Source organism: Epinephelus moara, chromosome 3 (genome assembly GCF_006386435.1).
Source record: "Epinephelus moara isolate mb chromosome 3, YSFRI_EMoa_1.0, whole genome shotgun sequence".
Lineage (NCBI taxonomy): Eukaryota > Metazoa > Chordata > Actinopteri > Perciformes > Serranidae > Epinephelus > Epinephelus moara.
The window spans coordinates 39171453-39185303 of NC_065508.1; the positions used below are offsets into that span (position 1 = coordinate 39171453).

At 40.5% G+C, this 13851-nt stretch overlaps 2 protein-coding genes across 2 annotated transcripts in view; both read left to right on the top strand.

Annotated features, from left to right (window-relative positions):
• The window catches only part of ska2 (spindle and kinetochore associated complex subunit 2), a 245973-nt gene that overhangs the window by 196729 nt on the left and 35393 nt on the right, over nucleotides 1-13851 (top strand). The window lies entirely within an intron of this gene.
• Nucleotides 905-13851, top strand: part of tiprl (TIP41, TOR signaling pathway regulator-like (S. cerevisiae)) — an 18889-nt gene continuing 5942 nt past the window's right edge. Inside the window, exons 1-7 of the mRNA XM_050036227.1 lie at nucleotides 905-1039; nucleotides 3058-3185; nucleotides 5254-5433; nucleotides 9292-9391; nucleotides 9733-9864; nucleotides 12157-12252; nucleotides 12387-12449. Coding sequence (XP_049892184.1) covers nucleotides 3061-3185; nucleotides 5254-5433; nucleotides 9292-9391; nucleotides 9733-9864; nucleotides 12157-12252; nucleotides 12387-12449 — 696 coding nt within the window. The 5' untranslated portion in view covers nucleotides 905-1039; nucleotides 3058-3060. The remainder of the gene's footprint in view (nucleotides 1040-3057; nucleotides 3186-5253; nucleotides 5434-9291; nucleotides 9392-9732; nucleotides 9865-12156; nucleotides 12253-12386; nucleotides 12450-13851) is intronic.

Genomic DNA, 13851 nt, shown 5'->3' on the forward strand with positions numbered 1-13851 from the left:
TAAAGAACAATAACTTCAGTTTTGTCTGAGTTTAACATCAGGAAATTGGAGTGAATCAAAATTATATTTAACCTGAAAAAACGTTTCATATACTTATTTTTATTTTGAATACATTGTTGTATTTTTCAAAATTCAAGATCAACACATGAATTTTCAGTTTCAAATTTTATTTTTTCAAGTACAAAACATTTGTCCCTAATGTAGCTCCATAATTTTAGGGATATACCATAATGTACTCAAATGTATTCTTCGAATTTCTTAATCCTGATACTAAGTGACAGTGAGAGGACTGTGAGCTAAGGAGGTAAACGCCCTCTGGAGACAAACTACTGACACTGACACCTGCTCACTGTCAGGGCACACATGAGACAGACGGGATCAGTGGTGGACTCAAAAAAATTTACATGACCTGAAACACGATGCATCATTAATAACATGTTGAATAAAACACCACACTGGTAACTAGCCCATATGGGTTAAGTCTGCATTCTATGCTTAATATGCTTTTTCTTTAATATTCTTTAGTTCTGACCGAGCCAGCAGCTGAGCTTGTTGCAGATTCAGATATCTTCCATTATTCAACTGCAAAATTATTTCCACGGAAGTTTTAGATTTGCGTTTCGAACAATTAATATGCGCGTGCACATACCCAGGGCAGACCTCTCTGCTGAAACGTTCCCGCGCATTGTGAAAATGTAAAATAATTTAAAAAGTAAATGTCCATCAATAATCAGCAATCATTAGGCGGACGGAGGGTGGTGTTGTCTCGAAGACTGTTTTCCCGTCGATATGTTTCCACTTACCTGAATCTGAACCTAACCCTTAGCCCTAATCCAAACCACCGAGGAGGGCGCTCGCATTAAAATAGTACAGGAAACACCATCCGACGGGGAGCACATTTTACTACAACACCAGAAATCTGACGGACACGCCAAGACATAGCGGAACCAAGCGTGAGCGCAGCAAACATAACCGGACAATTTATACTGGCGCACTCCAGTAGCCTCCATGACAGCTAATAGTTGACAACAACACCAAGGTAAACAGATTTTTCTTTCTGGCAGTGCACGTTTCAACACATATCTCTAGTCACTTCGAGTCATTCTAGTCATGGACGGCTGTCTGTCTTTAATGTTCAACCAGCGGCCAGAGCAGCAGAGGAGGCAGCGAGCAGTTCATTCCACCGATGTGATGATGTGATCATACATGAGACAACTGTCACCGTTAATACATAGCGTGCGCTCCTAAACTACAAGAAAATATATTTCCAGTTGCATCTGGGTTTTTTTTTTCTTTTCTTTTTTTTAGCTTAAATGTGTACCAATACACCGAAGCAAGTGTCCAATAATCCAATATTCTTATAGGTTTATTTGAATAATGGTGTCATGGGTGAAGAAAAAACAAAGCAAAACAAAACAAAACAAAAGAGCTAACGTCAGCAACTAGCCTTATTCTTTCGAAAGTTTGAATAGGGTACATGAATGTCTGCTGGGTTTAACGAAGCTAACCACCTAATGTTAACATTGTCAATGACCAAATGATTAGGCTAAGTGACCGTTTTTTATTTATGAGGAAGGAGGGGGCTGTGCAAAATGGGGGAGGCACTTTGAATATTTCTTTAACACTGGAGAGGGAATCATGTCTTTTGGTATGGCTTGTGGGAGGGACGTTCAACTTTAAATGACAGTATTTTGTATTTATTTAAAATATCCTTAGAGCCCCAGAACCCACAAGTGGGTTTGAAAGGCAGGTTTTCTTTAAAAAATCTCTAAAATCACATCATTTATCATCGCCAGACATTGTGAAATAGTTATTGATGGTGGAGGAAGGGTCTTGCATTTTCTTCCAGTCACTCAGAGAGGCTTAATGAAAATATTTGTAGCTTTGGGGAGGGACATGATATTAAAAATAATATTAATGAGAATTTAAAAAATAGATTAAAAATAAAACATGAAGTCATACCCCAGCCACCCTCCTACTGTGATAAGTAAAGTACAGTCACTAAGTCACTTTCTTTGTGTTTTCTGCCATACCTCTGTGGAGGCTGAAGAGAGCATTTGGAAAACACTTTATGGACCGATTGGATTAACTACATAAAATGGTAATATAATAATAATAATAATGATAAAAATGTATTTGATATAGCGCCTTTCACAGAAATGAAATTCACAGTGCTTCACAAAATACAATCAAGCAATCAAACAATGAAACATGCAGTCAATAAAAATGAAGGCAATATAACAAATGAAGCAAGGCACTAAAAAGAAAGTAAAACATAGAGCAAATACAGGCTACTGATGCCCCCAAACACAAACATACCAGGGAATAAGCACTAGACAATTTAGGGTGGAACAAAGGCCATTTTCAAGAGATGGGTCTTAAGTTGTTTTTTGAAAATTTCTAAAGAGACCGCATACCGTAAACCTAATGGAAGAGAATTCTATAGTGTTGGAGCCACTACTTCAAAGGCTTGATCGCCAGTAGGTCCTTTTTTGAAGATCTAAGGGACCTACTGACAATATATGGATGGAGGAGATCACTGATGTATTCAGGTGTCTGACCGTGGGGGGCTCTATACATAAGAACAAGTATCTTGAAGTGAGTCGTGAATCTGATGGGAAGCCAGTGTAAAGAAGCTAAAATGGGAGTGATGTGGGTTGACCTGCTGGACCTGGTTAACAACCTAGCAGCAGTGTCCTGGATTATACTATTAACAATAGTATTTGAAATATTTTTAGACCTGCTTTCTTGCTACCCCCAGACCTTGCCAGAATGGCAGAATTTCTGTATTTTAACAGGCCCTGTTAACTGTGACATGCTGATGTAAATGAGAAACACTAACATGCAGTTAGTGCAAACTCAGCAGGCAAGGTCCCTCTCTGTGCCCTGTGCACGAGCCCACTTTTCCTACTTTGGTGTGGAGAAAGTTGACTGGCCTGCGCAGACCCTGACTTTAATCCCTCACACTCAGTCAGCTCAGTGTTTTCCTACAAAAGTGATGACAGACAACTAACAGACAACACTTTTGAAATGTCTGCTGGTGATCTCTTTTTTTAGTTGATGTTGGCCTCTCTGTCCACGATGATGTCGCATGGCTTCAAGAGCAGTAAGCAGGACTTCACCTTTGGACCATGGAAAGTGACTGCTGCCAGAAACCACATCATGAAATCCAAAGACATTGAACGGTGAGATGTTCCTCTGACAGTAGGTAGCAGATAGGGCTGGGTAGTATATCCATACGATACGGATATCATAAGGCTGGGTGATATGGCTTAAAAATAATATTGCAATATTTTAGGTTATATTATGATACACAATATGTATCACAATTTTTTGAAATCTCTTACGTAGTGTAGACTACTAAAATAATTTTTTTAATGAACTACAGTTAAAATAAAGTTAGATAAAGTAGCTACTGTCATAATAAGGCTAGATAAAGTATTGTTGTAATAAAGTTAAATAAAAATACTGTTACAGTAAAGTTAAATCAGAGCAGTTGGTTCAAAACAGAACCACTGGTGCTTTTATTTTGAAGCACCCAGCTCATCTCAGGCAAGGAAAATGTAAAAGAATGAATCGTCATGATGACAGTGACAGCACTGAAGGAGCCAGACTTTGGTATCAGTACTATTGAAATGAACGGGGAGAGCACTGCAAATCACACTATAACTCATCATATCTTTGTTGTTTCAACTTTGACTGAAAAATCCTTCCACCAGATTAAAAAACACACATTACGTGATGTTGACTGACGTTTTTTATGTAAACATGTGCGTTCGTGTTCCTTGTTTTTGGTCTCCAAACAGATCATAGCTCTGTCCAGCAGAGGCTGAGATGCAGCTGCTGCAGTTTAAAGTATGATTTTCAGTGCCCGTCCCATTGACTCCAGTATAACTGGCAGAAACCAAAGTCTGGCTCCATGAACACTGTCACTGTCATCATGACTGTTCCTTCTTTTATATTTTCCTTGGTTTTAACTGTTGCTGCTGCACCTTTAAACTTGAGAATTTATTTACTGTAAGCTGGAAACAAGCTGACAGCTCTCCAGTTCATATATTAATAATAATTGCAAGTCGCAATGGTGCTCAGTGGTCACAAAATGTGACTAAATACAGTAGCTGTCTGGAGCATTGCAGATGAGAATCCTCCTCACACACTTGCTCAGGAGAAGGTGATCTGGATGGTTGGAGGAGTGTGTGTGACGTATCATGCTTGTGAGTCTTTTTGTGTGTGGGTGCACACCATGCGTATGCCTGCGGTGTGCCAAGTAGGTGGAGTCTGCATACCATCTGAGGGGTATCGTAGCCGGCAGGCTAAATTAGAGCAGCGAGAGCAGCGTCTATGTCACCATGACCACATGGCTTATAAAAACACAATCAAATCCAGGAATATTGATAAAACAGAGAACTGATTCATTTCATTCAGACTTACAGAAAAGCGTACTGTAAACATTGCTGTCCATGCAGGCACTTATTTTTCAATTGGGAGAGCTACTGTGGCTTTTGCCCTGAAGGCAGACATTGTTTGTTTCGTCAACTGACAATTTGGTCAAAAACATTTTCATATTTGATTTTCTCCATGTCATCCATCCCTAGTTAGCAGATATGTATATGTCTCCTACCTTTTACTCGTTAAAATCTGTTGGGAGCTCCAGTTGGTTCAGCTTTTACTCAGGTTATGCAATCCAACACAGCAGATCATTATTTTTTATTCTAGTCTAAGTTTGCATAAAAGTATTTTCTGATATGCAGTTGTGCAGCCAAAACCATGGTGACTTTATCAAAGTACTGCATAGGTCAAGTTTAGCAAACCTGTACCCCTTTACACCTACAGAGCTCAGTACTGGTCTTGTGTCGAATTCTGTTTCCCGTATAGTGTTTCCCCTGGTGGAGAACAGGTTGGGCCAGTCTTGACAGCATGCTTATAGACATATGGAACACTTGGCAAAATTATGTTTGAGAGGCCGCTGAACTGAAGGTAGGGGGGTGAGCTCCAACAGCCATTGGTTTAGAATTGCTGATCTGACACCAAATATTTGTAAAATAATTACATATGGCAGTACAAACCAAAGCAGCCCATGAGCCATAATGCATAAAAAGCACCCTGCACATGTCCAGACCAATCATTTTACATACATTATTGAGAGAAGATAAAATCTGCCGCACTGACCAGGGCAGAGTACACTCACACATTAAAAAACTAACATCGAGAAGTGTCATGAGTAGGTAGCATTTTATTTTTTTGTCTTTCTAGGTTAGCCGAGGAGATGAACATGCCCTCTCTCCCAGAGATGCTGTTTGGGGACAACCTCCTGCGCATCCAACACACAGATGGTTACGGCATCGAATTCAACGCCATTGATGCCCTTAAGAGAGTCAACAACATGGAGGATGCTGTCAAGGTGGCCTGTGCTCAGGAGTGGCAGGAGAGCAGGCAAGATGAGCATCACAGTGTGTTACCGTAGCTGGAGGATTGTTTTCTTTTTGATTTGTCAAAACTGTCATGTGTTTCAGAGCAGTATCTTTGCAGTATGTGGCTTTATTAGCAATAATTTTTAAACCTCAGAGTTCACCTCCTGCAGAATGAATTGCATACTGTCCACAGACAACTGAATCATGCATTTGAGATGTTGCTGCTGATTTGGCGGTCAAAGGGAACATACAGTAATCTGTGGCCAGGGGCACTGCCAGGGATTTTGGCCGTCATGAAAAATATCACATTGGGCCCCACCACCACAGGTCATGCGAACCCTGCACAGTTGCTCTAACACACACTTCCAGAACCCAATCAACCCATTCAAGCTTTGCAACTCTCTTGTCATCCAGTACATTCTGTATGATATTTACTGAGAGGGAGCTGTGGAAATATAACACTGTGCAGACATGTATGCACCATATACAATACAATTTGTTATAACCACTGGTAGAATGTAACTATGTACATGTACTCAAGTACTGCTCTTAAGTACAATATTGACATACTCGTGCTTTGAGTCTTTCCATTACATGCTACTTTAAACTTCTACTCCACCACATTTCAGGAGGAAATATTGTACTTTCACTCAACATTAATTTGATACTTATTGTTACTAGTTACTTTAAAATAAAATCTTGTACTTGGGATAAAGTACTTTTAGACTATATTATTGCTACTTAAATAAATAATCTGAGTACCTATTCTGTCACTAACATCATACCAGTTGTTTTTAATCTCAATAGTTATTGAATGTACAGTAGCCTCCCAACTTATAGATCATCTATCAAAAAATAACCTCCTTGAGCCTTTCCAGTCTGGTTTCTGTCCCAGTCACAGCACAGAGACAGCTCTCAATCAAATAACAAATGACCTCCTTCTAGCAGCGGATTCTGGCCTTCTCGCCATCCTTATACACCTGGACCTCAGTACCACCTTCGACACAATATCTCACACCATCCTCTCAGATCGTCTGGCTGCCACTGGGGTCTCTGGCATTCCTCTTCAGTTATTCCATTTATACCTGTCTGACTGTTCTCAGTTCATCCAGGGGCAAAATACCAGATCATCACCCTCACCACTCACTCACAGTGTTCCACAAGGTTCTGTCCTGGGTCCCCTACTCTTTATCATCTATATCCTCCCTCTTGGCAATATTTTCCGTCATTTTGGTATCCACTTTCATTGTTACGCCGACGACACTCAAATCTACATCACCACCAAAGGGGACATTACATCACCCCCTACTGCCCTTACGGACTGCCTGCAAACCATTACAAATTGGATGTCAAACAACAAGCTCAAACTCACTGGCAATAAAAGTGAAGTTCTTCTCATTGGATCCAAATCAACACTCTCCAAATCCCCCCCCCCCCCCCCCCCCNTCACTGGCAATAAAAGTGAAGTTCTTCTCATTGGATCCAAATCAACACTCTCCAAATCCCCCCCCCCCCCCCTCAGTATTCTCATTGACGGCTGTTAGGTCCTCACTTCAACTGAAGTTAAAAGTCTCGGCGTTACTTTGGACAGCACCCTCTCATTCACATCCCACATCAGTAACATCTCACGCACAGCCTTTTTCCTTCTCCGCAATATCTCCAGACTTTGCCCCTCCCTCACCCAAGCACTCCACTGAAGTCTCATAAATGCTCTGGTCACTTCTCACCTGGATTACTGTAACTCCCTCCTCACTGGCTTACCTCTTAAACTCATTCACCGTCTACAATCCATCCAGAACTCTGCTGCCAGAATCATCACTTGTACCAAGTCCTCAGATCACATCGCACCAGTCCTCATTCAACTCCACTGGCTCCCTGTCCAACAACGGATACAATAAAAGCTCCTCCTGTTAACATTCAAAGCCCTCCATAGCCAGGCTCCCCCATATCTCTCTAATATGTTACACCCTTACATCCCACCCCGTTCACTCTGTTCCTCATCTGCTGCTCTGCTTTCTACACCTTCATTCACTCAGTTCAATGGGTGCTCGGGCTTTTAGCTGCTCAGCACCTGGACTCTGGAACTCACTCCCACTACACATCCGCATTCTGGACACTATTGACACCTTCAAGTCCCCCCTGAAAACACTCCTTTTTAAAATTTCCTACTCCCTATAACACTCTGTCCCCCAACTGTTTTATCCTCCTTATCTATTCATTTAGCCACATTGTATTTTCTTTAAATTTTATATGTGTCTCTTGTGTTGTTGTATTTTATGTTTCATTTCCACCACTCACGGTATCCAGATTTTTCCTTCTGAAGCTGAGACATGGTGCTCAGCTCCACTGACACCCCACATTCCACTCTAGCAGTATAGTTTGCGTTTATGCCAGGTTTTGGAGCAGGACCAAAATACATAATGCAAATAGGAGGGAAATACAGAGGCTCTCTGGATGTTTACTTTTTGCAAAGAACAAGAAAAGAAAAACATTGTTTTAAGATTTTATTAGTAGGGCTCCCACAGTCATAGAAAGCCTGGAAAAGTTAAATTATTTCACAATGTCATTGTCCAGGCCAGGGAAAGTCATAGAATTTGTTAAATCCTTGAAAGTTGTCATGAATCTTGTTATGTGTAATGAAATTAATTGTTACAGTAATCTTCTGTGGATAACATTCCACATAATGTAAAATAATGGCAAATTTATTTTCTGTAGCTGTTTATGTAATGTAGCTCTAATGCGTCGATACGTGACAACGTTTTGTTTACCATCACATATGTTTCTTTATTATCCCCCCGAATTCTGTCTCTCTCTGTCTTTAGCTGGAATTATGTTTGAATAGATTTTGAATGTGATATGTTTGAATAAAACTGCTTTTAAATTGTATGGCATTTCTGAGATGGAGCAATGTCCGTGTTTTACATCATGAATGGTCATGGAAATTTAAATTTTGGTCCTTGAAAAGTCATGGGAAAGTTCTGAAATTTTGTCCATGGAAATGTGTGGAAACCCTGCATTAGTACATTGTAAATATGCTCGTCAATTAATAATGACAGGTGAATACTTTTCTAATGAATTAAAAATAAGTTAATGTTCTAATATGTTTTCTGGGCCCCTGTCAGTCAGGGGCCCTTAGAATCATCCTGACTTCTCTCCCCTGCTGTCTGTGGCCTTTTCACCTGTTGACATGTTCTCAAAACCCTGTTGGGAATTTCCAAGCATTCATGCATACAGTGCTGCACTCACTCTCTCTTTGTTTCTTTGTACCAGGTCAGGCCCCATAAGGCACAAAGGTGTTCTACTGCATTCAAAAGAAAAAACTGAGGAACTCCTGCTGTATTAAATGTTCTCCGCTCATCCTCATATTTGCCCTCACCTGCAATTGTGTGTCCATGCTTTGATATTTAAGTGACTCCAGTTACTATAATGGTCACTGGAAGAAATGCTACAGAATACCATGGAAATGAGTTTATCTTAAGTTTGGTAGCAGTGTGTGATTTGTCCTCTGTGAGGTGTGCAGTTTGGTTTCATTAATGAGAGTGATTGGCTCTCATATTAGAGCAGTGATTTACATATATGATGTAAAGGAAATGTAGATTTAAAAGTAAATAATAAAAGACAGGAGAATATGAATATGGTAGCCACATGTGTCTCTCAAGCTGTGGGCTGGCCACCCCGACTGTGAGACAACAGGACATCACAGATAACACAGGCAGGGACACTGTTACAACAACAAAAAAGAAGGAAAAGAACTCCCTTTTGAAAATAACTGAGTTCTGCAGTGGAAAAACATATATCAGATTTATAAAGGTGTTCATTCCCAGAGACACTAAGAATTTCACCTGCGCTGTTAACACAAATCTCTGCAATCTCCTTCCAGAGCTGATTCTGAACACTCCAAAGAGGTGGTGAGACCCTATGACTGGACATACACCACAGACTACAGAGGCACTCTCATAGGAGAAAGTATGCAAATGAAGGTGGGTCATTTTCACAAAATAGAGCACTCAAAGCACTTTTACAGTACGTGTCGCATTCACCCATTCACAGTCATATTTACACACTGGTGGCCAAGGTGACCATACAAAGTGCCACCTTCTACTCAGTTAAACATTAATACACCCTCACACACTGATGGCACAAACATCAGGAGCAATTTGGGGTTCTTTGGGGTATCTTGCCCAAGGATATTTCAACATGTGGACTGGAAGAGCCAGGGATCTGCTGATTAGTGGACGACCTTCCCTACCTCCTCAGCCACAGCTGCCTTTTTGTTATGTGCGTGTGATGTGTGTCCAGCTTTTCTTCCTGTTCATTAAAGGTGACAAAGACATCGGAACGTATCGACATGGAGAAGCTGAAGGCTAGAGAACAGATCATGTTCTTTGATGAGGTGCTGTTGTTCGAGGACGAGCTGCATGACCACGGTGTCTCAATGATCAGCGTCAAAATAGTGAGTACTGCGTTGATGTCAAACAGCTGATGCTATTGATCCGAACGAGGACTAGATTTACCAACATTTAAAGAGGAAGATTGAGCTTTTCATTGGTTTTTAAGCCACAGTCTGTGTAATCGGGGCCTAATTAATTGAGGCAGCAGCTCATTTTTTTTACCTTTCATTTATTCAGGGAAGTTTAACTGAGAGCCCGGCTCTCTTTTCAGGAACCACAGTTGCACATTGACACCTACAGTTGTGTTCAAAATAATAGCAGTCCAACATCACTAACTAGATCAATCACTGTTTTTGGTAGAAATTATATTCCTACATGACAAATAATTTACTAGTAGGTGTAGTAGAGCAATAGAAAACCAACAGGCCCAACAGTCATGACATGCATGCTGCTGATTCTGTGTAATTGAATCATTAACTGAAAGGGGCGTGTTCAAAATAATAGCAGTGTTGAGTTCAATTAGTGAGGTCATTCATTCTGTGAAAAAACAGATGTCAAAAAGGTGGCCCTTATTTAAGGATGAAGGCAGCAAATGTTGTACATCCTGGTTATAGTGCATTTCTTTCTGAAAATCTGAGTAAAATGGGTCTTTCCAGACATTGTTCAGAAGAACAGTGTACTTTGATTAAAAAGTTGATTGGAGAGGGGAAAACATATAAAGAAGTACTGGAAATGATAGGCTGCTCAGTTAAAATGATCTCAAATGCTTTAAAATAGCAACCAAAATCAGAAAGACGTGGAAGAAAATGGAAAACTACCATTGGAATGGATCGAAGAATAGTCAAAATGGCAAAGACTCAACCAATGATCAGCTCCAGGGAGATCAAAGAAGGTCCAAAGTTACCTGTGAGTACTGTAGCAATTAGAGGATGCCTATGTGAAGACAAGCGATTGGCAAGAAGCCATTGTTGCAAACATGACATGCTGAAGAGGTTACAATTTGCCAAAGAACACGTTGACTGGCCTAAAGAGAAATGGCGCAACATTTTGTGGACTGATGAAGGCAACATTGTTCTACGGGCCGCAGACAGTTTGTAAGAGGACCCCCAAACACTGAATTCAAACCACAATACACTGTGAAGACAGTGAAGCATGGTGGCGCAAGCATCATGATATGGGAATGTTTCTCATACCATGGCGTCGGGCCTATTTATTGCATACCAGGGATCATGGACCAGTTTGAATACATCAGAGTACTTGAAGAGGTCATGTTGCCTTATGACAGAAGAGGATATTCCCTTGAAATGGGTGTTTCAACAAGACAACGATCTCAAACACACCAGTAAGCGAGCAGCATCATGGTTCCAGACCAACAAGACTAACATTATGGAGTGGCCAGCCCAATCCCCAGACCTCAATCCAATAGAAAACTTGTGGGATGACATCAAAAATGCTGTTTCTGAGGCAAAACCAAGAAATTCAGAGGAATTGTGGAATGTTGACCAATCGTCCTGGTCTGGAATACCTGTTCACAGGTGCCAGAAGTTGGTCTACTCCATGCAACACAGATGTGAAGCAGTTCTCAGAAAAATTGGTTATACAACTTTTATACAGTAAATGTTTGCGTTTGTAAAGAAAAATGCAGACACTGCTATTTTTTTGAACAGCCTAATATTCCCTTTTCTTCACTTTTTTTAAAGTACACATCTGATAATTTTTTCTTGATGTTTTGATTTGGAATAGAATGTGCAGTGTTCCCAATGCATTTGCATGTTTGGAAATAAAAGCTATTATAAGGATTTTTTGGCTTTACTCACTTTTTTAAACACACTGCTATTATTTTGAACACAACTGTACATTCAGCTCAGTGGACACCTTGGATTCATTAAGATCACCAAGCTCAGAAAAGAACTGATACTGTAGTGTTCCTAACTAATCCCAAAACTTGTTTCTATGCCTCTGCTCTGACTATAGCCGAGGTCGGAAGCATTATGTTTTTGTGTTGTTCATTCAGCCATCTGTCCGTCCATCTGTACGTCCATCCGTCCGCCCGCCCACCCGTCCCATTCTTGTGAACGTGATATCTCAAGAGCGGCTTGAGGGAGTTTTTTCAAATTTTGCATGAACATTCAGTTGGACTCAACAATTATCTGATTAGTTTTTGGTGGTCAACGGTCAAGGTCTCTGTAACCTCATCTGTCTCATTCTTGTGAATGGAATATCTCAAGAATACCCTGAGGAAGTTTAATCAGATTTGGCACAAATGTCCCCTTGGATTTAATGATGAACTGATTTGTGTTTTGGTGGTCAAAGCTCTGCAGTGTAACATGTTTCTGTGTGTCTTGATGATGCAGAGGGTGATGCCCACCAGTTTCTTCCTGTTGATGCGTTTCTTCCTACGAGTGGATGGAGTGCTGATTAGAATAAATGACACACGTCTGTATCATGAGGCAAGTTGGTTTCCTTGTATCATACATGGTTTTATAGAGTAAGTCACAGAATTTAAATGTGGCTGAAGTTATTCAAAATGTCTGTGATAAAGGCTCTAATACGTAATGAATGGTGATGCTGTTTTTGAGTCCAGGCTGGAAAGAATTACATGCTGCGAGAGTTCAGCACAAGGGAAAGCAAGATAGCAGAACTAAAGGTGAGTTATGGCACCTCATGCACTGATAACAAGCTCCGAGACACAGCTGCAGAGCAGGAATTTGCAGTGGTCTGCTCCTGGTTCCCAAGAAACATTTCCAAAGAAATTGTGTTTTGAGCAGGGAAATAGATTCTTGACCGTAACTTCCCTAAAGATAGTACTGTCCACTGTCCACAAAAGCTTGTGTCGGGCATTCTGACACATCTCACAATGTCCAGTGGAGGGAGTTGTTGGCATGGAGCCGGCTGTATAAGTATGGAACTTGGTCATTTGACTGTGTATGTGGGGAGATGGTAACCCCTGGTCAAATATAGTCTCTGATGTTAGATATGAATGTCCTTGATCCTCAGACAGTGTTCTGATATTTATCAGCCAAATCTGAGGCACTTCTTATGGCTATAGTTTTAAGCAATAGACCAGTCTGAAGAGCTACAAGTATATTGATTCGAACAGGAAACCTTATATTACTAGGGAGCATCGTGCACACAGAATGGTGTGGAGGTCACAGCTGTGATTAAATAAGAGATTTCTTTTGTAGGATATCATCAGGTGCTTTTAAGCAAACTTCACCTCTGCCAGCCATGTAGCCAGTCTAAATATAATAAATCAAGCTATCAGTTCTACACTGAGGGTTCCCAGGCTGGACATGTGACCAAACAAGTGGACTCCAAACCCACACTAGCTTTACACTGTACCCAGCAGGCTGTCCAGTCACCTGCAGCCTGCTGAGCGTTAAATGCCTAAGGTCAGATTTGTCTTAAACTTGTGATAACTGATGTTTCTGGGCCACTCTGGGGCAGCTGGAATAAGTTGTTAAAACAACACTGGCACATCATCACCTTTTACAGGGGAACTGTGTAAGATTTAGGGAGATTGGGTGCCGTCTAACTTTAGCGGTGAAGTGCAGATTGTAATCAGCTAAAACTTCTCCCACTTAAAATTCCTTCGGTGTTCATTGTTCAGGAGGTTTTTACCGGGACCCAGATTATCCACAGAGGTCTCTTACTCTTCAGAACAAACAGACCAGGTGATTTAAACCAGTAAAAACACTGAATAGAGCCATTTCGTGTTACAAATATGTGTAACTCTGTCACTGGTTTGGCTTCTAACTACAGTGGCCAGCGCGAAAGTGTGAATGGCCCTATCTGGAGCCAATGTTTGGTTTGTCCATTCTGGGCTGCTGCAGAAACATGGCATATATACACACATATATACAGAAACATGGCATATATACACACATATATACAGAAACATGGCATATATACACACACACACACACATATGTACATATATATATATATATATACACATATATATACACACACATATGTATATATATATATATATATACACATATATACACACACACATATGTATATATATATATATATATATATATATA